At 34.9% G+C, this 22,319-nt stretch overlaps 1 protein-coding gene and 1 non-coding gene across 2 annotated transcripts in view; both read left to right on the plus strand.

The window, feature by feature from the left end:
• LOC107857260 overlaps window positions 1–13,173 on the plus strand; it is a 99,179-nt gene extending 86,006 nt beyond the window's left edge. The window contains exon 2 of the mRNA XM_016702186.2: window positions 12,877–13,173. Within this exon, the coding sequence (XP_016557672.2) occupies window positions 12,877–13,173 (297 nt within the window). The remainder of the gene's footprint in view (window positions 1–12,876) is intronic.
• LOC124891783 lies at window positions 8,580–8,686 on the plus strand. Its single transcript, XR_007049875.1, has one exon. It is a non-coding gene; the product is annotated as a small nucleolar RNA R71 (small nucleolar RNA).
• Window positions 13,174–22,319: the final 9,146 nt, after the last annotated feature.

Genomic DNA, 22,319 nt, shown 5'->3' on the forward strand with positions numbered 1-22,319 from the left:
TTATTTCAGACTTAATCAATCTCCACTCACATTATTCCTCATGGATTCAACCTCGACTCCTATTTGAGTAAATATATTAACAACGACTACCTTGCACTTAAATTAATGTTTAAGTTGAGCGTTTTTAAAAATAGCACCGTTGCCGAGAAGAAATGTTGTGTGTTGAGTTTTTTTTGAATTTTAGCTTACTTACTTTGGTCAAACTTATAATTATTTGTTTGTTATTTTATTTTTTCTCTCGTGTTAGTTAGATTTTTAGTTTTGTTAATGTGTTACTTTGGCATCTTGGAACGAATCTGAGTTTGGTGGTTGGAAATATTATCTTGATAATCCATGTCCATATTCTGGTGGACCTCACTTTTGGCAAAATTATAGTTATACTCCCCGTAAAGAGATGTGTGTACCATCTTGATCCCCTTAGGAGTATGATTTTTTCTTATGTGATGTCGAGATAGACATCATAGAAATTGTCCAAATGTCCCTTCCCCTTGTTATACTAACCCTATTGATAGTTCTTCTTATGATCTTGATAGGTCTTATGATGAGAAAAAGGAAGGACAATGTGCCAAATACAATAGGATTGAAGAAATGCTTCAACTTATATAGGATCAGGTGGAAACAACGGGGGATAATATACATCTCATACATTAAGCCATGGGGGCATATAATAAGGAAATAAAAAAGATAGAATAAATGGCTAATGAGGCTGACATCTCACAAACCGTGAACATACATACTCTTCAAAAAGAGGTTTATAAAGAAAAGATGTCAACCCACATGGATTATGGTGAGATTGACATTGAATAATCCTCAGTGATTTCCCAACCAACCAAACCTAATATAAGTGAAGATGCCAAAATTGAGAAAACGATACTAGAGTCAAAAGAAGAAATCAAGTAAAACGCTTATGAAGAATCTAGACCATCTCGGAGTAAGGATGATAATATGGATACAATTCCAAAGTTATGGGATAGGCCTCATTCAAACCATTTTTCAACATTATGCTTAGTGGATGTGATGAGAGTCCATCCACCTAAGCCAATGATAGATTTTAGGGAAAAGGAGCACCATCCTTACAATTTTGAATTTGACGTTCCAAAAGAGCATATGTGAACCCCACCATCTAAGGCGAAGGATCTCAAATTCTAATGTTCAACTAATGGCTCATCAATGTTTGAACCACTACCCAAAGAGTCGAATAAGAAATTTGATGCAAAATTGGGTAAAAGGTTTAAGTTCTCGAAATGGCGTGATATAATATGTTTTGTCGTTCCCGTTCCTTTGCCCAATGCACTTCAAATATGTATTGATAAAAAATTAGGCAAGAAATTCAAATCCTATAAGTGGGGACATAAATGGTGATTAACAAGGCATCGTGCTGTGATGTTAAATTAAGTGCAAGATGGGAGGCAACCCATTATTTTCATGTTTACATTATTTATTTTTGAATAGGTCATATAATTTTGATACTTTGTAGTTGCTTTGGACAAATTGGAAGCCAAAAAGGGAGAAACTAAGCTTAGAAGTATAGCAACCATGTAGAAAAATAGGGCACAATAGAAGAGCAAATGGCCTCAGTTACCATGATCACCGACTGAGGGCTACGATCGCAGCACTATGATCACACATCCATGTCTCTATCGTACCACTATGACAGCTTTCAACATGGTCATCAATGCAGTTCTAGAGAGCCCTTTGACCCTTCTCATGTTTTTATATTATGTAGTGAGGTTACTGCAATACTTTTTATTAAAGATGTGTGGCCCATCCCTTATGTGAATACACCTTGGCTTGCAATACTTGAATTTAGTACACATGAAGCATGGAAATTTTGTGAATTTATTGTTTTCATTTTTAGTTGTCTATTTCTTTTAATTATGATGTTGGAAGAGCCTTTCCCTATGATAGATTGAGTGACGGCATTCATAAGAAAAACTCATTGTGATTGGTTCTTGAGCTATAGATGCAGGAGAGGTCTAAGTACCCGTAGCATCAAGTCTATAAATGCAAGGAAAGTCTGAGTACATATGGCATTATGGATTTGGGATTGCACTCATACCATTGGAAAAGTCTAAGTAGCCATATGGTTGGTTTGCCCATATGAATCCAGAATGTGAGACCACGGCTTGGGTTGTTGCCATGGTTAGCAAATTATTTATGGCACAAATTCAAAGGAAATACCCCCCCCCCTTTAAAATTTTTCAAAAATCAAGGGCATAATCTTTTTGTGACTCTAAATTTTTATCTTGTAAAAATTGGTAAATACTCTATTTTTGTCTCTAGCAGGAGGGGCAATTGAGCCTCCTTGGTGAGTTTGTATGACAAGTGTGGTGAGCTTATTTGTTTAAATCTCATGTGTACTTTTACCCTTTAGAACTTTCCCCATTAGTATCTCAAGGCTAATTTTGATTGTACTTTGTTGGGAAGATGACCGTAGGACATCTTTCTGACATTAAAAGTCTACTTTAGCCTAAAAAGCCTACTCGTACATAGATGTTATACCTAGTTATCCACATTGAGCCTTCAAACTTTTATTTGGCAAACAAATTACAAGAATTGAGCCTTTCAATTCTAATCCCTCTTTTGAAGCCTATCCTCTTTGGACTTAAAATGCAAATTGAGGCTAAAAGCCTAAGTTAGGGGTGGTTAAGATTGGAAGAGGTAACTTCGAGCCATGAGAATGTAAGTTAGTGCCTAAGAGATAAATTTTGAAAATAAATGAATAGGAAAAAGAAAGGACCCAAGAAAGGAAGGAAAAGCATGAAATGTAAAAGACAAAGAGGTGAAAAGAAGATGCTTTCCAAAAGATGGGTGAATCAAGGTAGTAAAAGTAGGCATATGTTTAAAGAGTGAACAAAAAAGAAGTGGCCCATGGTCAAAAGTTGGATGAAAAAGTATAATGTAGATGTTCAAGGAGGTATAGTCACTTTGTTCCCAAATAATATCCTACCCTACCTCAAACCTACATTACAAGCTCAGAAAGCCCTTTGAGATCTCCAACAAAGTGCATTCATGGTAATGAAGATTGAAAATAGGGGCAAGCCTATGCATGGCACCTATTGGCATTGAGAGTTAGAGAGAGAGAGAGTTTCGTACTTAAATTCCTTGTTACATGTTTGATAACTTGGTATGTGGAATTTTTGTCTTATGAGGTGGCATGTAAACAAAATGTGATGGTTGATTTTGTCGTCTCCTAAAAAATAAGGCAAAAGGAGTATAATGTAGTTGAGGTCAAAGAGGAGTCATTTCTTGAGTATTAGCGATTGTTGCATGATTACTCTTTGAAGTCTTTTGCATCCTTGAAGGGTGTTGGGAAAATAGTCTTGCCCATGTTTGAAGATCTGTTTGTGAGAATAATCAAGTTGAAGTAATCATGATCATTTGGTCATCTAATTTGGGCATAAAAGTGCATTGTCTCAGGGTAAAAGGTAGTGTTGCTTGAGCACAAGTAAAGCTTTAAGTTGGGGGTGTTGATGAGTGGTGAATTTACCACTCATTTCCACTTGACATTCATGCAAACTACTATGATTTGAATGTCTAAGCGAGACATATTTGTGGTTAAATGCACTAATTCCTATATTTTGCAAGTATACAAGTGCTGAGAAGATAAGAAGTAACTTTGAGCTAAAAAGGATAAAAAAGGGAATAGAAGTGCAAGGGCTGGACAAGATGAAAAAGGGAGCAGGATCTGGCCCTCAGTTACTGCGATCACGGAATGACGGATTCGATCAAAATCAGTCAAGCTAGTCAACCAATAGAGATCGGGACCAGTCCTCCACGATAGCAGTAGGTGCAACTATGATCAAGCCTCCATGATCGCATTCAAGCAGAAAATGACCCAGGGGAAAAACATCATTTAGCCAGCCAACCCTAAATCCCATTTAAGGATCAAAACCCATTCATAGATCATCATTATTCTACAGCCGTACCTCCCATTCTTAGTTTAGAGTTTTTGTAATTTCTTGGAGCTTGGAGATAAATTTATACTAATCTTGAGCTAAGAAGACATTAGAGTGACTTCTAAGTGGAGAATTGGAAAATACCATTGAGGATTCATTGAAACTTAAAGTGTGGTTTGCAATCTCTTTATTTTTTGATGAATTAATTTAATGGAGATTCTGGTTTATTTTTATTTATTACCATTATGAGTAGTTCGTTCTTTCTCTTGGAATTATATTAGAATAGGGTACAATTGTGTGTAGGTTGTGATTCATATGTGCATATACTAATTTACTGGTGATGGGTTATAATATTGCTGGACTTAATTTATTGGGATTTATGGGTGAAAGACCCAAATACCCAAATGGGTTTGATGGGTGAAAATTCCAAACTCTTGAAAGCTCAAACCATCCTTGATAGAGGGGTTTGAGTGAATTTTGGAAACCATATCATCCATGAAAGAGGGATATGGGAACCAGGCATAGTAGACAATTGATGGGTATAGTTTGCTAATTCTCACTATCTTATACATAAGGGTGATTATGAGGTTGACTATACCTTGGGTATCATCCTAGAACTAGGGATACCCAATTGAGGTGCTGGATGGCTTTAACTGTCACACTCATTAGGTACTCGAAAGGGTCAATGGTGACATCTTTGAGGTTTTGTTGAAGAACTAGCCTCAACGACTTTAAACCTATCCTACCATATCATCGATGATTAAAATTTTCACCAGATCATCATGTTCCCATACACAACTTTCCCCTAGGAAATTGCCAAAAGATGGTGGAAATGGCCACATAAAGTCAATCCCCCAAACAGTAAATACCTCAACCTCAAGAATATTGTTCAGGGGTATCTCGTGGTGCCTTGCTATTATGCCAACTCTCTGATATTGATCACACCCACTTATAAAGGTAACCATATTTTTGAAAAATGTTGGCCAAAAGAAACCTAATTGTAGAACCTTTTTAGCTGTTCGTTCACCCCCATGATGGCTCCTATAAGGAGATGAGTGACACTTTTGTAGAACTTTCTTAGATTCATCTTTGGAAATACATCTACGCACAATCCCATCAACACCCTGTTTGAACAAATATGGCTCATCCCAAATTTATGCATGAAAATTATGTAACAACCTTTTCCTCAGTTGACTGGTAGCTTCAGGAGGGTAAACACCACTTACTAACAAATTCACAATGTCTGTATACCAAGTAATCTAAACACATAGAGAGACAAAAATTTCTCATCTGGAAACTCTTCCCGAATGCAAAGTGTATCATCAATAATGTGATCATGATTCTCTAGCCTCGATAGATGATCCACTACATAATTTTCAGTACCTTTTTAATTGCGCACTTCTAGATCAAATTCTTGGAGTAATAGAATCCACCTGATCAACCATGGCTTGACATCTTTTTTGTTGAAGAAATACCTAATAGCAGTAAAATCTGTGTGAATAATTACCTTGGTACCCACAAAGTATGAGCTGAATTTGTCGAACGCATACTCTAGCGCTAGCATCTCCTTTTCTATGATTGTGTAATTCATCTGGGCATCATTTAAGAATTTACATGCATAATAAATAGAATGGAATACCTTATATTTTTGCTGCCCCAAAACTGTTCCAACAACTACATCGCCAGCATCACACATCAACTATAATGGTAATGCCCAGTCAAGAGAAATCAAGATGAGTGCTTCTGTCAGTCGTTTCTTCAGGATCTCAAAAGCTTGCTGACAATCATTCCCGTAATCAAACATAGCTTATTTTTTCAACAACTTAGAAATAGTACTTGCAATCTTCAAAAATTCTTTGATAAACTTCCTATAAAATTCTGCACGCCCAAGAAAACTTCTCACTCCCTTCACTATCATGGGATATAGTAGCTTTACAATGATTTCAACTTTAGCTATGTCTACTTCAAGTCCTCTACATGAAACCTTATGACTAAGGACTATTCATTCCTTGACAAAAAAGTGGCATTTTCCCCAGTTCAGTACAAGGTTTCTCTCCTCACAACGAGCTAAGACTCGATCCATATTCTGCAAGTATACATCAAACGAGTTACCATAAATAGAGAAATCATCCATAAATACCTTGATAAATTCTTTCACCATGTCATAGAAAATTGCCATCATCCATCTCTGAAATATTGTAGGTGTATTGCAAAGGCCAAAAGGCATACGTCTGAACGCATACATGCCATATGGCCAGGTAAATATTATCATTTCCTAATATTCCTATGCTATTGTGATTTGATTATACCCAGAGTATCCATCCAAAAAGCAATAGTATTCCTGCCTTGCCAACTTTTCCAACATTTGATCAATGAATGAAATAGGATAATGATCCTTTCTGGTGGCTTCATTCAACTTTCGGTAATCAATGCAGATTACTCAACTAGTAACCATTTGAGTGGGAATTAGTTCATTATCTCCATTGGTCACCACAGTCATCCCACCTTTCTTCAGGATATAGTGCACACGGACTGACCCATTCGCTGTCGAATATGGGATAGACAATCCCATCATCAATCCACTTAATGACTTCTTTTTGTAACACTTTATTTATTACATGATTCAATATTTACTATTGCTGCACACTTTCTTTGTAGCTTTTTTTCATATATATATTGCGCAAACAAAAAACTGGATTGATCCTTGTGATGTTTGATATCTGCCATCAAATTGTGTTCTTTCTTTTTTCAAAACAACCAATGCTTTCCTTACCTACACATCAGATAAACATGTAGACAAAATCATAGGTAAAGTATTATCATCACCAAAGAAAACATATTTTAAATAAGGAGGAAAAGCCTTGAGCTCTAATTTGGGTGCTTCATCAATAGCCGCCTTAGGAGATAGGCCAATCAGTCAATTCATTGGCTCTAAAAGAACCATTTTAGTGTCAATCACCATAAATCCATGACCTGTGCCATTTATAGCACCTCTACACCACCATAGAGATCATGTCCTATCATAGCTCTCTCAAGTGGGTCATTAGACAATAGAAGGTAGAGGTCAGACTCAAGGTATATAACTTTTATCATAGATTATTCTTCATATATAGTAGGAAACTTCTTTTCCTTGTACAAATTGAAAACCTCGACCTTGTCATGGGCCCTCTTAGTTATCTTCCTTGCAGCTACATCAGTAATAGACTACCTAGTTGCTAAGAATGGACGTCCTAAAATAAATGGGATGATCGAATCAACATTAAAGTCTAGAACAACAAAATCCATGAGGAAAATAAGTGATCCCACTTGCACGAATACATCTTTAATAATACCATCAGGCCTAGCCAGAGACCTATCAGCTAACTGCAAAATAATAGAAGTGGGTTTGGGACTCCCAAGACCCATCTTTATGTACCAATATATGGGCATTAAATTGATGCGCTCTTTTAAATTACATAAACCCCTAGCACTGATAGATTGTTCGATGGTAATTTACAAAGTTAAGCTTCCTGGATCTTTCATCTTTATGGGTAATTTATTCTGATCTTGGAAGTGCACTCCTCAGTAAGAGCAACTTTAGCATATTCAGTCAAACAGTTCTTATTTTCCACAATGTCCTTTACATACTTTGCATACTTTGGTACACTCTACAAGATATCAACAAGAGGGAGATTTACATGAACCTATTTCAAAATCTCTAAAAGCTTCTTATAGGTAGTCTCCTCTTGGTGTTTCCAAAACCATTTTGGGAAGGATGGAGGTGGCCTAACTTTTAAAGCTTTTTCTGTATTGACTTCTACTTTATCCTCCTCATACTTCTTCTCATTTTTTTTAGCATTAGTGTCCTTTGATTTTACCAGTTTAGGTTCCAACTCCTTCTACTCTAATCCACTCTGAGTTGTGACTGTATTCACTTATTTTAGATTTGGCTCAGTGTTACTTGGAAGAACTCTTTGAGGTTTAGTGTTCTGTGATCCTACGAACCGACCCATCTGCATCACTATTTTCTTTATAATAAGTTGCTGGCTCCTTATATTTGCTACAAACTGGGCTTGAGTAGCCATAATATTCTTTAGTATCTCTTCAATATTGCTAGACTGAGTTGTGGTCTAATTTCTTTAAATCTACCGTTGCTGATTTTGTTGTGTTGGCCTTCTATACTGATTGTTATTCTGCATCTGATTTCTACCTCATAAGAAATTGGGATGGTTCTACCACTTGGGATTATAGGGGTTACCAAAGTTTTATTGTCCTTGACAATTTGCATTCCCCATATAATTAACAAAATCTGGATTAACCGCACAAACATCTATTGTATGCTCACTGCTCCCAAAAATCTCACACCAAGCAATTGCCTATTAAACTGTATTCACTGTCGTTGCCAGTTGTGCAACCCCTAACTTTAATTGTTGAACTAATTAGTAATATGATTTTGTAATGCAGCAAGCTAGGCTAATAGAGCAGTGAACTGATCTACCTCCAACACACCTGCAACCTTCTTAGGATTACTCTTTGAGTTAGCATTTCTATTTAGGATTCCCTTGTGAAATCCAATTCAAAAGTGATATAATTCATCATATGTTTTCTCAAGAGATTGATCACCAGCTGCTGAATTCAAGAGAATCTTGGTATTTGGATCCAAACCCTACTATGAAAGTGTGAACAAGAACATCATTAGACTAATGATGGTGGGGGCAATTTTTGAGAATACCCTTAAATCTTTCCCAAGCTTGGAAAAGATTTTCTCTTTTTTTGGGCATGAAACTCAGAATCTCGCTTCTTAAATATGCTGTCTTCCCATATGGAAAAAATTAACTTATGAACTTTTGACCCAGATTGTCCCAGGAAGTGATGGAGTTTGGTGGTTCAGCATATAACCACCTTTTAGCTTCCCCTTTTAAATAAAAGGGGAAGAGTGTTAGTCTAACATAATCAATTGATACCCTAGAAGGAATATAGGTATCACTGTTTCCAAAAAAGTCTATATATGATGTTGTGGATTTTCATGTGAGAATCTTGCAAACTGTCTACTAAAACACAACAGCTGTACCATATTCGACATCAATTCAAATAATACCCACCCATGGATTGAAGATACAATTAGTAGCATGGTTTGTAAGTGGGATTGCCACTTCATGAATAGGTCTGGCTGTTGCTTGACCAGGAGCAACTGGAATCACTGGAGCTGGACCACGTGCAATATTTAGATCAATTGGTTTAATGAGATTAGGATCTATTTGTTCCTCTATTTCAAAGTGTTGAATTGGTTGTTGAACGATTACTGCCCTCTGCCTCTGATGAAAATTTATCTCCAGTTAAATATGGCTCAACTAATTCTCTCTCCCTTACCTAGTCGTTATTCCAAATACCTGCAAAAGTCAGCCAGCAAAGATCAAGTTGTTAACACTTAAACTTAATATCAAAAACCAAAAATTTAGAAAATTAGTAATTATAATAGTACCCAACAACGATGCTTAAAACTTGTTATGGTCTAATGCACATACAGGTGCACGCGATCATACAAGTAATATAGTGACTAGATTACTCTGATATCGTGCCCATGAGGACTATGTAACTCGCAATTCAATACACTTTAGTTTTTTACACGAATGTATTAAGTGTTTTAAGGTATTAAATTAATTGTAAAGTTTCATGTAAAAATATAATCAATAAAGAAATAACAAAATACGACAATAGCAACGTAAGCAGGATTGTAAACGATAATAGTTAGAATTCAAGGGTTGAGACACTTTTAACAATCATAGAAATCTCTATTTCAATCATAGTTTATTTGATCATCAGGTTATTGATTCACAAGGTTTACAGTATGATAATAGTCTCCCAACCTCTAATCTTCTACCTAACTAGACATTGCAACTACATCCTTGAGCGGGGATGTAATAATCCATTTAGATGCATTAAGCTATCTTCATGCAAGTGAACCAAATAAGGCTTCTAGGTATATCCCTATCCTAGATTCTAATTCAAATTTCTTATTTTATAAAAAAATAAGAACCTTGCTCCCTAATCTCTTAATTCTATCCTACGATGTTCCACATGAGTTCATATAGTAATATAGGTTTATTATAATGATGGACGATCATCAAAATATAAGCACAAAAGATTAAGAATAACCCATATGATAATTCAACAATAAATTACAATAAAGAATATCAAAGTGCAATTATTTTTTGGCCTCAACCCTAGAACAAGGGTGTTTAGCCACTCATGTTCGAATTTAACAACAGAAATAAATAATTAATCATACCCCAAAGTAATATGGGAATAATAAAGTTCAAAGAACCCTAAGATAAGTATTTAAAGTGTTTCTGCCTCTTTTGTATGTTTCCAAAGTAGTCTCAATTATGTTTTTGTGTTCCTTTTATAGTAGGAGGAATTTATCCTAGTGGGGAACCACCTTTGCGCTACATGGGTCTATCTAGCGGAGAGAGATGTGCGCCACATTGGTTAGCCTAGGAGATAGAGGTGCACTCCACATGTAAAACATGGTCTCTCATTGGAATTGCTCTCTAATCTGGAAATTCTCTATGGAAAAATCCTCCTTAGCTAGTTGTTTCTCTACTTGCTTTAGCCTTCCATGCATGCTTTCTAAACTCATTGAAAGAGTCTTCTCAAATCCATATAATCAATCCTTACTCTCTTACCATCATGCATTACATTGCATCCACATGTCTATTAGTTAACTCATACAATTAAACCTCAAACATAATAAGAATAACACATTTTGGCTCATAGAAAAAGTCCGATTATAGGTGAATATTGGTGCGTGGGTATATAAATATGCCTATGATCACAAGCTTTGTTCATGAAGAGAGAAGTGAATTACAAGAACTACAAGCTTTGTTCATGAATAAAGATGTGTGGGAGCTTATTTTGATGACATGTAAGGGTTACCATATGATGAGGGGTGAGATTGGATCTCGAGGGAAGTAAAACACCCATTATTTAAGGGTGATGGATGGTTCAACGACCCAAAAACCTTGTGATGAACCGTCACTTGAACCTCCAAGACATGTCCTTAAAGATCTAAGTCTGGTTAAGGGCGAAGGAAGGATCAACTAGCCATCAAGATAATGATGACCCATCACTAGAGGTGTCAAGTGCTAAATAGTCCCCCAACAAGTTTGGGCCTCTTCTATTATTTTCAAGGTCACTTTTGACCCTTTTGACATAGTTTAAAATCCTAAACAATAAATAGAAACTCTTAGGACTTTAATTTTTTATTTTTTACATGTTGATTAAATATGAAAACTCTTAAGAGAGTGTTTGAGAGATTGAAAAAAATTATGTTGTATTTTGTTTAGAAAGAGTGGTTGTAAAGGCGTCTTGATTTCCTTGCATCTAATGTAAGAGATTTGGTGCTTATTGATAATCAAATTAGGGGTTTTGGAGTTTGAAATGCTCTTTAGTTCTTAATTCACTTATCTTCTTTGTGTCTATCTATCTATCTGTCTGTCTGTCTGTCTGTCTACTATCTATCTATCTATCTATCTATTTTCTTTATTGTTCTTTAGTGTTCATTGCTAGATTTTTGTTCTCGTAGTTTGAATCATATCATTTGGTATTAGAGTCGAGGTTAGAATTGTTTCCATGATTCTAGTCTTGGGTTTGCTATATTTAAAATCATAAAAATATTTATCCACATTTTGAGTCTTTGAATTTTTAAGGTTTTGATTTTTGAGTCTTTTTATGTTTCTTCTACTAGAATTTTGTTCCCTAGTTCTATTAGAGTCACAATCTAAAAGTTGAGCTTATTCTGATGTTAAAGCTTGAGTTGAAGAAAATTTGAAGTAGGTTCTCAAATTTGAATTTTGCGGTTGAGATTTTGATCTTATAATTGCTTAGGTTGTGTTCAGGAGTTCAAAATGATCTTAGGTTTCGAATTTTGTTGAATTTTGAATTTTTTTGCTTAAGGGTCAAATTTTGAATGTTCTTGTGTTCTTCATATTCTTCATATTTTATTAGATACGAACATTCAAAAAGGGTGTGTTTGATCTAAAAAGAGTGAAAGAAAAAGGACTTGTACTTATTTATGCCTAGGAATATTTCAAAATTTCAAGTGAGGAAAGGATAAAGGGAATATTTGAGAGAAGGAAAGAATAAAAATAAAGTACAAAAGGGGGTGGGGGTAGGGGACCACAAGGAATCCAGGGCTGCCAAAGTGTGAAGGTTCACTTTGTGAATCACCAAAGCCATGAACAATGTCCAAAGTATCCATCAATTCCATCCAAGAGAAGGAGAAAACACTTGATGAACCTCCAAACCTTTTTTCATCACATAAGTATTTTGTAGAGTACGAACTGGTTATGGGTGAAGGGACCTTTGATGGCTTGCCATAACTTTGATGAAATGCTACTCAAATCATCATAAGGAGAAATGCTTAGGACCTAATCTTCCTTTGCTTGACGGTCTAAGAGATAACCCACCACAAAGGCGACAATCAGTCATAAGAACCATTACCTAGGGGACAACCAACATCCATTCTAGAATAGAGTGGAGAACATGGTGATGGACCACCAAGGGGGTGACGGTTAGTCACTTAAACCTTCTCTCTGATACAAAATTCAATTTTTTTGGAAAGTTATCATAAGCTCAATTGTAGATTCCATATTTCTTTTCTTAATTCTTAATCTTCTTTTCTCTGATTCTAAACACTAATTAACAACTAGTGATCAACCTACTTCATTATGATTAGTTCTTGAGACTGTTTTTATCTTCATCCCATATTATTAGTGCTTTTTTAGTTTTAGTTTGTTGTAACTTCTTGATTCAAGTACGTAAGTAATTTTTTGAGTCGAATGTACTTTAGCCATAAGTAGAAATTGACACTTTGCATACCACCAAAGTATAAAAAACCTTCAACATTATCCAATCCAATTGTGAGGTCTACAAAGGTGAAAATCTTACGAGCATTGTTGAGGAGATTTACTATTAATCTTGTTTGTTTATTTTATAGGTAAAAAGAGTTATGAAGAAGTATATCTTTGGTAGCTCAGATACTTTTAACTATGATTATGGTGAAGAAGTGATGGATATAATGAAGATAGATATTATGGAGGCTATGGATATAACCATGACCAAGATTTATGTAAGGAAGAAAGCTACTACTCTAGATGAGAATATGAGGAGAATGGTGGCTCTATCTCTTATAGAGAAGATGGAGAGGATGAAGAGCCTTGTGATGGTTCTTATAAGGAAGAAGGGGCATGTGAAGACTATTACACTCCCCACTCTGAGCATGAAGGTAATGTAAAGTGTAACCTTTTTTCGTATGCACCTAATAAAAGCCATAGAGATAATGCACATGAGGATATTAAAGATTCATACTGCTCATCTTATGGTACTACTTGTCAAGGACGAATAGGTGTGATTGGTTATACAGCTTATAGTAAAGGTCGCCTCATGGGAAGAAAAGAGTATACATCTCCAAAACATAGGGATACTAAATTTTATCCTTCTTATTATTATGCTAAAAAACCAAGGTTGGGAACTAAGGTGGATATAGAAGGTATAGTTAGAGCCATATGTTCCAACTCTTTCTATCTTTAAAGGAGAGATAGACCCCGAAGCTTATCTTGATTGGGAATAGAAATGTGAAAGGATCATCAAGGATTATGTTATGAGAAAAATAGAACAAGCCATATATGCCCATAAGCACATTTAAGGTACAACCTTGTGATGTTAGGAACTTTCAAAAAGGTCCAATAAAACATGGAGTAACTTGAAGGGATTTATGAAGTCAATCTATGTGCTGAAAGGATACGCAAAACTTTATAATATTGATCCATTAAGACAAGTTTGCTCAAGATGGGTAGATATTTGTGGAGTTCTGAGATGTGTTTTGATCTTTGATGATTAGTTCTATTCAAAATACATCACTCCTTTTATGGTCGACTATCTACCACAGGTGTCCAATTATTTCCTACACTTGTTTGAAGGTAATAGAGTTTTTGAGAGCGTGAAGGTTCCTTCACTCAAGATGGGTACTATAAAAAGGTTTGGTACGATATATTACCCTTGGAATTTGGATAATAATGCTTTCATTCCAATTGGTTTGAGCGATATAGAGTTCTAAATAAGCAAAATTGGCTTTGTATTGTAATGGATAAATGAGGAAACCATCCTTTTCCACCTATCCTTCCCGAATCTCAAAGAAATAAAGACACTTACTCCAAGTCTTTTGATGATGAGAGACAAAACATTAATAATAAAATAGAGAGTAAAGTGGTAACCCAAGAGTAGAAAAAAGAGGTTAAGAAGAGAGAGGGGGTTATGTAATACCCGTACTTTTTCTAGCTTAAAAAATTTTCCTGACAATGTTAGAAACTTTCTTTGAAAGATGAATCCACTTTTATAGATATGGAATTTTTAATATTTTCACTTTTTTCATGTGGTAAATTCCATAAGCTTTCCATCAATACTGAATTCGCCCAAATCCAACACTCGGGCGAAGAGTTAGAGCCTTTTTAGTAAGATAGTGTATCACCTGATACATCAGCGCATCGTGGAGCCAGCTTAAATGGAAATTTTCAATTTCCAGTTTTGCTCCATGATTGTGTCACATCGCGCCAAACTTCCAGGTCTCAAACAAGGTGGCAACGAGATAGCTTCACATCGCGCCACCATGTAGATTCCCAATTATCCAGTTCTAGTGACTTGGCACAATAGTGGTGCGTCACGCCAAGGATGAAAATTAGAAATTTTTTACAAGAATTAAAATACGTGTCCTAGGGTTAAAGTGTCCATTTCATACCCTATATAAGCTCAAAAACAAGGATTTGAGCCTTTATTACACCAAAATATACTCTATTCTCTCAAAATCCTCTCAAGAGCACATTAGGGTTTTTCATAGAAGATTTAAGTTCAAGAATTTCCTCCATCAATCTTCGTGTATTTATGAACTAAGGTATGCATAGTGTTCATTCATGGACTGTATACGTCCATGAAACCCAAGAACCTCTTTTCCAACTTCAACTTTATGGATTTGTTTATGATTTTCATGTTGAGTTTGTTTTTTTCATGTTGAGAATGATTAATTGAATTCTAATCCATGTTGGGTGATCAATATTATGTGGAATTGATTAGTATAGATGTATATTCATGTGAACTTACAATTAAACCCTATAATAATAAAAGTAGAATTAACCATGATGTCTAATTATTGTACAATGTTGTTTACATATGCTATGCCTACCATGTGTTTGATTGAATGCCTATATGAATAAAAAGTGCCCAACTAGCATAATATTATGCAATCCCCATTTATGTACAAGTTTATGCATATCACATGTTTGATGTACTTCATTATATGAATTATGAATTATGTTGTTGGTCATGTTTTTGAGTAAGTCATGTTATGTCAGTTTCTTTCCATCGAGTCCTGGGGGAACTTGTACCCGAAAACTTAGCTGTGTGCCTAGAGCCATGCCATATTTTCACGACACTCTCAGACAAGTCACGATCAATAGAACTCAGTCAATCATATGACTCAGGAAATCTCAGAAATCTCAGTAATCTTAGTAGTTCAGTAACCTCTATAATATTAGTATTCCCAGTAAGTCTTTGTAACTTTAGTACTCTCATTCAGTCCTCAGATTTTATTAGCATTCTGTCGGTCAATGAAACTCAGTAAATTCAGTTTTAGCTCTGCTAAATGATACCATTAGTTAATTAGTTCAGTTTAGTTAAATCAGTTTAGTTTAGTTAATCAGTTAGTGTCTATTCAGTTGGGAGTAGGATTCAATACTGAGTGAACCCAAGGATGGGGACTCACCTGTTATTCAGTGGAGGGTGTGATCCTTAGAAGCAATTTTTATGTTCCAGAACTACGTAGCTAATGTAGGTATAGATGCACCCTATGCATCTAGGGATATATATATACACATATCATTTAGGTTACCTACTGTCATATATAGTCACTCATGTTATCATTTATATCAGTTCTCAGAACTCATGTTATCAGTATTCAGCTTCAAAACTGTCAGATACAGTCAACCAGACCTGTTCTTCATCATTAGAACTATCAGAAATATTTATTTATGTATTAATATCATAGTATCAGTCCCTCAGTATTCAGTAATATAGTATCAGTCTTTCTTACTTATCAGTGACTCAGGGGTCAATATCAGTAGACTCAGAATTCATTTCTATCACAATCTCAGTTATAGTTACATAGTCATGCATGTATTCTAACATTCATGTTAGTCAGTCAGTTAGTGTTGTTTATGCATATGAACCATTTGTATTCAACCTACCTTACTTGCATACCAGTACATTCAAAGTACTGATGCATTTGCACTATGGTGTCTAATACCATAGGTTTAGAAGCACGAGCTCCAGAGAACCAGTAGTATCCCAGTTTAGTGATCAGAGTTACCAGTGAGTCCTCATCCTTTGAGGATATAATAATAACATTACTATTTCAGTTTTTAGTTTATTTCAGTAGTTGGAGTTAGTTGGGGACAGTCCCATCAACTTTTTATTTAGAAAGTTTAGAGGCTTTCAGACTACAGTATGTTCAGACAATTATCTCAATTGTTTTGGTATTATTATACTATATTTTTTTAGTTATATAATAGTATTGAACCTAATGGACTTTTAGTTTATGTTTCCACATTTATGATATTATTACTATTAGTCAGTGCGCAGTTTATAAATATCATTCATGGGTTAACTTGTGGTCCTTCGAGGTCATGGGCATCGTGTAGCATTCTGGGTACCAGATTTGGGGTGTTAAAGGTTACCAAAACATAATATAACCTTTTTTTCCCTTCCTTTGATAAGGATATTTATGTAGGTACTAATGATACAAATAGAGAAGGAATACTATCTTCAAACATAGGGCCTAATTAAAGAGATCAAGAGATCAAGATGGACCTATGCATTAAACAACACAAAGAGTATTCCAATACTTTGAAGGTAACCTAGCACCAAGGTAAAGAAGATCTTCTTAAGATCTTTATGATAACTTAGCTAACTCTTGAATATTAGTAAATATGAATGATCGCTGTGTAGATAGTAGCCAATTAAGTATATATGATAGCTTACCTATATATGAGTCGAATGATTCTTTACCTCTTAATAATGATGTATATATTGATAGTATGGATACAATAGTTAATTCTATTAATGATCGAATTGACTCTTATTTGGGTCTTTCTAGTGTTGAATGATAGTACATTGTCTTGTGAAAATTGTGTTGATGAACTTGTGTATGAAACTAGCCCACCACTTGAGGATGTTTTTGATGTGATTAATGAACCTCAAGTGAGTGATGATGTTGAAAATGTTGGTCAATTAAATAGAAGTGATCCTTTGAGCTTACCTCTTGATGAAGAACCATTGTTTGCTTTTTTCATAGGGAAGACTATACATTTGAAGTTTCTTTGAAACTTGAAAGTTATCTTTTTGAGAGTGAACGTACATATTGTTATTCTTCTGCACGGATTTACCCTTCTCTCTTTAAGTACTATATCTTATTTCAAGATAATGAAATTATTCCTAATGAATTACCTAGTAGTTTAGATCATGTTGATGATGTAGTCCTTTTCGAGGGCTATACTCTTATAACAACCCACTATGGTTTGATAACATTCCTCCAAAGGATAGAAATCTCTTCTTGGAAGATAAGAGTACTCTTATGGGAAAGAAATATGAAGGTTTCGAAGGTGGTCCTTGTGTCCCAGTTATTCCTTGTTCATTGAGTTTTCCAATTCTTGAGCATATCTTTGATAATGTTTTGGGTCAACAAAGTGAGCATCTTCTTAAGGATACCCTAGATGAAATCAATTTGCATAACACTTTTCTTTACTCTTTATTTTCCCTTAAAATATTTATACTAGTGGGAAAGTATATCCTTTTAATTTGCTGATGACTTTGGGGAAAAAAGTGTAGTCTAGAATCATGTATATGGTCGCTCAATCTATTTGAACTTGATGTCCTATTTGAATATGGTGATTTCTTTACACCCAACTTGGTGCTTCGTCAAGGTAATAAGTAAAATTTAACTGAGGTTGTTAGCATCCTTCCCTATGATAAAAAGTCATTCCTGGGTTTTATAATCCACTTGATGTACCAATATTATGTGCGGGAAAGATCTCCAACAAAGATGCGAGTTATTTAAAGAAGTGGAGTAATGAAAAGATTTAAAAGAGTTCACCATTGTGTGACTTATTCTTGACCAAGGTTTCATTATTTTTAGGTTAAAGAGTGAGCCTTTCCTTGAAAATACATTAGTTAAATTTAACTTATGTTATACATTTATTTATTACTTGAGTGAAATTGATAACCACTTACTCAAAGGAGGTATTATTCTTGAGAACCCTAGGACAAATATGTCATTATCTCTTTTGGGTGTTGCTTATATACTTGCATCCTTGTTTGACACACTTGTGATTATGTTGTGTGGACCACAACTTATGGATGCCAAGTTGATTACTTATTTATGGAAGAGTCCATGGTTATTAAAGAATTCTTGTCACCTTCATAGGGTTGGATTATTTGAAGTATCTTATGGGACTCTTAGGAGGATACCTAACCCCATAACTATAGGGAACCCAACTTCTTTGGAGGACCAATTGTTTTGGTTTGATATGGTTTCTAGTATATTCTCCATTCTCTCTAGTATCATAACTCCATTGATGAAATTCCTTCCATTAGGAAGTTGTTTGAAAAGGAGAGGTTCTATGTGCTTGCAATGTCTCTTTATCCCTTTGTGTGTTCGTAATCATGAACACATGTTGGATGAGAATAATGTCCTTAACACCGTTCTTTATTATCTTTATGCATATGATGTAACTCATAACCATATTGATTCTACATCTTATGTGGGCATGCACTGCTTAAAAAGGAAGATTATGGTGTGCATAAATGCTTCGAATCTCTTTTTGAGTGTGTTTTGTTCTAAATATCTTGAGGTTAATGGTATCCTTGTTGATATTAACATCTTGGAGTAGACTTTTATTTTCGATTCCTTTCTATACTACCTCTTTGCATATGATAATATCTATGCTAGTCTTGGAATTTTTTTCTATAGAGGTAGGAAGATTGTTGGTTGGTCCACTTGGTTGAGTAATAATACTATGTGGGTCCTTCCCATCTTTGACCAAGAGAAACTCTTATGGATTTTTTAACCTTTGGAGGCACCACCCTTGATGTGTTTTCTTTAAGAGATAATGAAATAATTGTGTCTTATGGCTCTTAAGATGAATGTAGTCTTACCCTTTGAGTTTGTTTATGCTATTATGACGTTTGTGGTTTCCTTATATCTTACTAATCCCCTTATATAGTTTCTTTGTAATATTTTCAATAAGTTTTTCATGTTTATCACAAAGGATCCTTGGTTATATAGTAAGTGTGTGCAACCTTGACTTGGTACTATAATTGATTATGCTATCACTAACCCTCATGAGGATATTATTATTGTTGTTGTTTGTTTTCCCTATAGGTTTGCAATGTTCAGATTTAAGGTCAAATTATTTTCAAGAAGGGAAGCATGGTACAATTCAAAATCCCTCAAGTCCTCTCACTAAGAGTCAAACTCAAAAATTACTAAGATTGCCAACTTTGTTCATGAATAGAGACTTGAGTTACAATTATTTCTAGATTTGTTCATGAATAGAGATATGTGGGATCTTGTTTTGATGACATCCAAGGGTTACCATATGATAAAGGTTGATATTGGAGCTTGAGGGAACGAAAACATCCACTGTTTGAGGGGTATGGATGGTGCGACGACCTACCAACCTTGTGAAAAACCGTCACTTGAACCTCCAAGCCATGTCCTTGAAGATGCAATTCTGGTTAGAGGTGACAGAAGGCCCAACAAGCCATCAAGGTAGTGATGACCCATTACAAGATGAGTCAAGTGCAAAATAGGCCCCCAACGACTTTGGGCCTCTTTTATCTTTGTCAAGGTAACTTTTGTGCCTTTAGTAATAGTTTAACCCTAGATTGTAAGTAGAAAATCTTAGGAATTTATTTCCTTAGTTTTTAGGTGTTATTAAAGATGAAATCTCTTGAGAGAGTGTTTGAGAGGTTGAAAAAGCTTATGTTGCCTTTTATTTAGAAATGGTGGTTGTAATGGTGGTTGAAAAACTCATTAGTTATTAATATATCTTCTTTGTGTCTATCTGTGTATCTTTTGCCTTTACTTTGTTGTTCTAGAGTTTTTATTGCTAGATTCTCGTTCTCGTAGTTTTAATCATATATCAAGCTTACTTGATAGTGAGAATATTTTGTAAACTGATTATGCACAAAACTTATATTCAACTGATATACATAAAAGACGTAATTTGTTTGTTATAACATGCTTAATTAGTGTGAAGAACATAGAAGAACGACAATAAATACGAAACTCAATCAAACAATAAAGTATGTGAATAGAGTGAATCTAAAATCCAGTTCTAGAAGTTAATGGCAACATAAGATAAGCATGATCTTATTGATATGTATCAAAACAAAAAAATTATAAAATTCAAGAGTTTGATACGATAAAATAATATTGTACTGCTAGTTAATACATAATAATTTATGATCTTAACAAATTACTATGAAACTATTTATAACTAAGCTTTAGGGAGTAGCTTTTGCGGAACTCGGTCCCATAAAGACTTCAACTTACAGATGTTTATGTTAGTTACATAACAACTTGGAGAGGATTGTGAATCTATTAGTATTAGTGGAGCATGGTGTTTTATGATTTTTTTCTCATTATTTTATTATTAGGAATTCAAGCACCTACAGGTTTGTGCCTATATCAGACAATAAGTTGAAGATAATGTTAGAAATCATATTGTGAATGAGACACATGCCTGAAGTTTGTGGGACAAGCTTGAGACATTTTATGCTTCAAAGAAGGGAAATAACAAGTTGTTTCTACTTAAGAAATTGATGAATATCAGGTATAAAGCGGGTAGTCCACTTTTTGATCATATAAATAATTTTCAGGGTGTCCTTGACCAGCTGTCTGGAATGGGTGTAAAGTTCGATGAAGAAATTCAGGGACTTTGGCTTAGTAATACTCTGCCTGACTCTTGGGAAACTCTTTAAGTTTCTTTGACTAATTTTTCTCCCGGTGGTGTTGTAACTATAGAATATTTTAAGAGTGGTGTCTTGAGTAATCCAGTTCTTTTGACTATTGCTCTTGAATAAAATCTTCATGATGATGAAAATCAAGTTGATAATGAAGATGGTGATTATATTCAGAATGACCAGCAGCATGATGTTGATACTCAAGTGCAAGTTGATATGATTGATCAACAACCAGTTGTTGATGCTCCAGAGAGTTCTCTCAGATGATCTACTAGAGAGAGAATACCTTCATCTCATTATTCCCCCAGTGAGTATGTTCTCTTGACTGACGGGGAGAGTTTGAGTGTCTTGAATAGGCCATAAAAAGTGAAGAAAAAGAAAAATAGTTTGATGCTATGGAAGATGAGATTAAATCTTTGCATGATAATCATACCTATGATTTGGTTAAGCTGCCTAAAGACAGAAAAGCTTTGAAAAACTGGCAGTTTTTTTGGGTAAAACATGAAGATGTAACCCAGTTCTATGGTACAACGCTAGATTGGTTGTGAAGGGATTTAACCAGAAAAGGAAAGTTGATTTTAATGAGATATTCTCTCCAGTTACGAAGATGTCATCCATTCTTATGGATCTAGGCTTAGCTGCAAGTCTAGACTTAGAGGTTCAGCAAATGGATATTAAAACTGCTTTTCTCCATTGTGACTTAGATGAAGAAATTTATGTGGAGAAACTAGAAGGTTTTAAATTCAAGGGAAAAGAGAATTATGTTTACAAATTGAAGAAGAGATTGTATGGTTTGAAACAAGTTCTTAGGCAATGGTATAGGAAGTTTGGTTCTTTTATGAGTCAGTAGGGATTCAAGAATAATACTTCAAACCATCATGTTTTCGTGCAAAAATTCTCTGATGGTGACTTTATTAATATGTTGCTTTATGTTGATGACATTCTTATTGTTGGTCATAATACTTGCAGGATTCAGAAGTTAAAGCAAGCGTTGAGTGAGTCTTTTTCTATGAAAGACTTAGGACCAGCAAGGCAGATTCTTGGCATGTAGGTTGTCTGTGACAAAAAGGCTAAGAAGTTGTGAGTATTACAAGAGAAGTACATTCAGAAAGTATTTTGAAGGTTCAATATGGATAAGTCTAAGGTTGTTGCAGGATTTAGAAGTTGAAGCAAGAGTTGAGTAAGTCCTTTTCTATGAAAGACTTAGGACCAGCAAGGCAGATTCTTGTCATGTAGATAGTCCGTGAAAGAAAGGATATGAAGTTGTGGTTATCACAAGAGAAGTACATTCAAAAAGTACTTTGAAGGTTCAACCTGGATAAGGCTAAGGTTTTCAGTATACCTTTAGCTATGCACTTCAAATTGAGC

This window comes from Capsicum annuum, chromosome 1, assembly GCF_002878395.1.
Source record: "Capsicum annuum cultivar UCD-10X-F1 chromosome 1, UCD10Xv1.1, whole genome shotgun sequence".
NCBI lineage: Eukaryota > Viridiplantae > Streptophyta > Magnoliopsida > Solanales > Solanaceae > Capsicum > Capsicum annuum.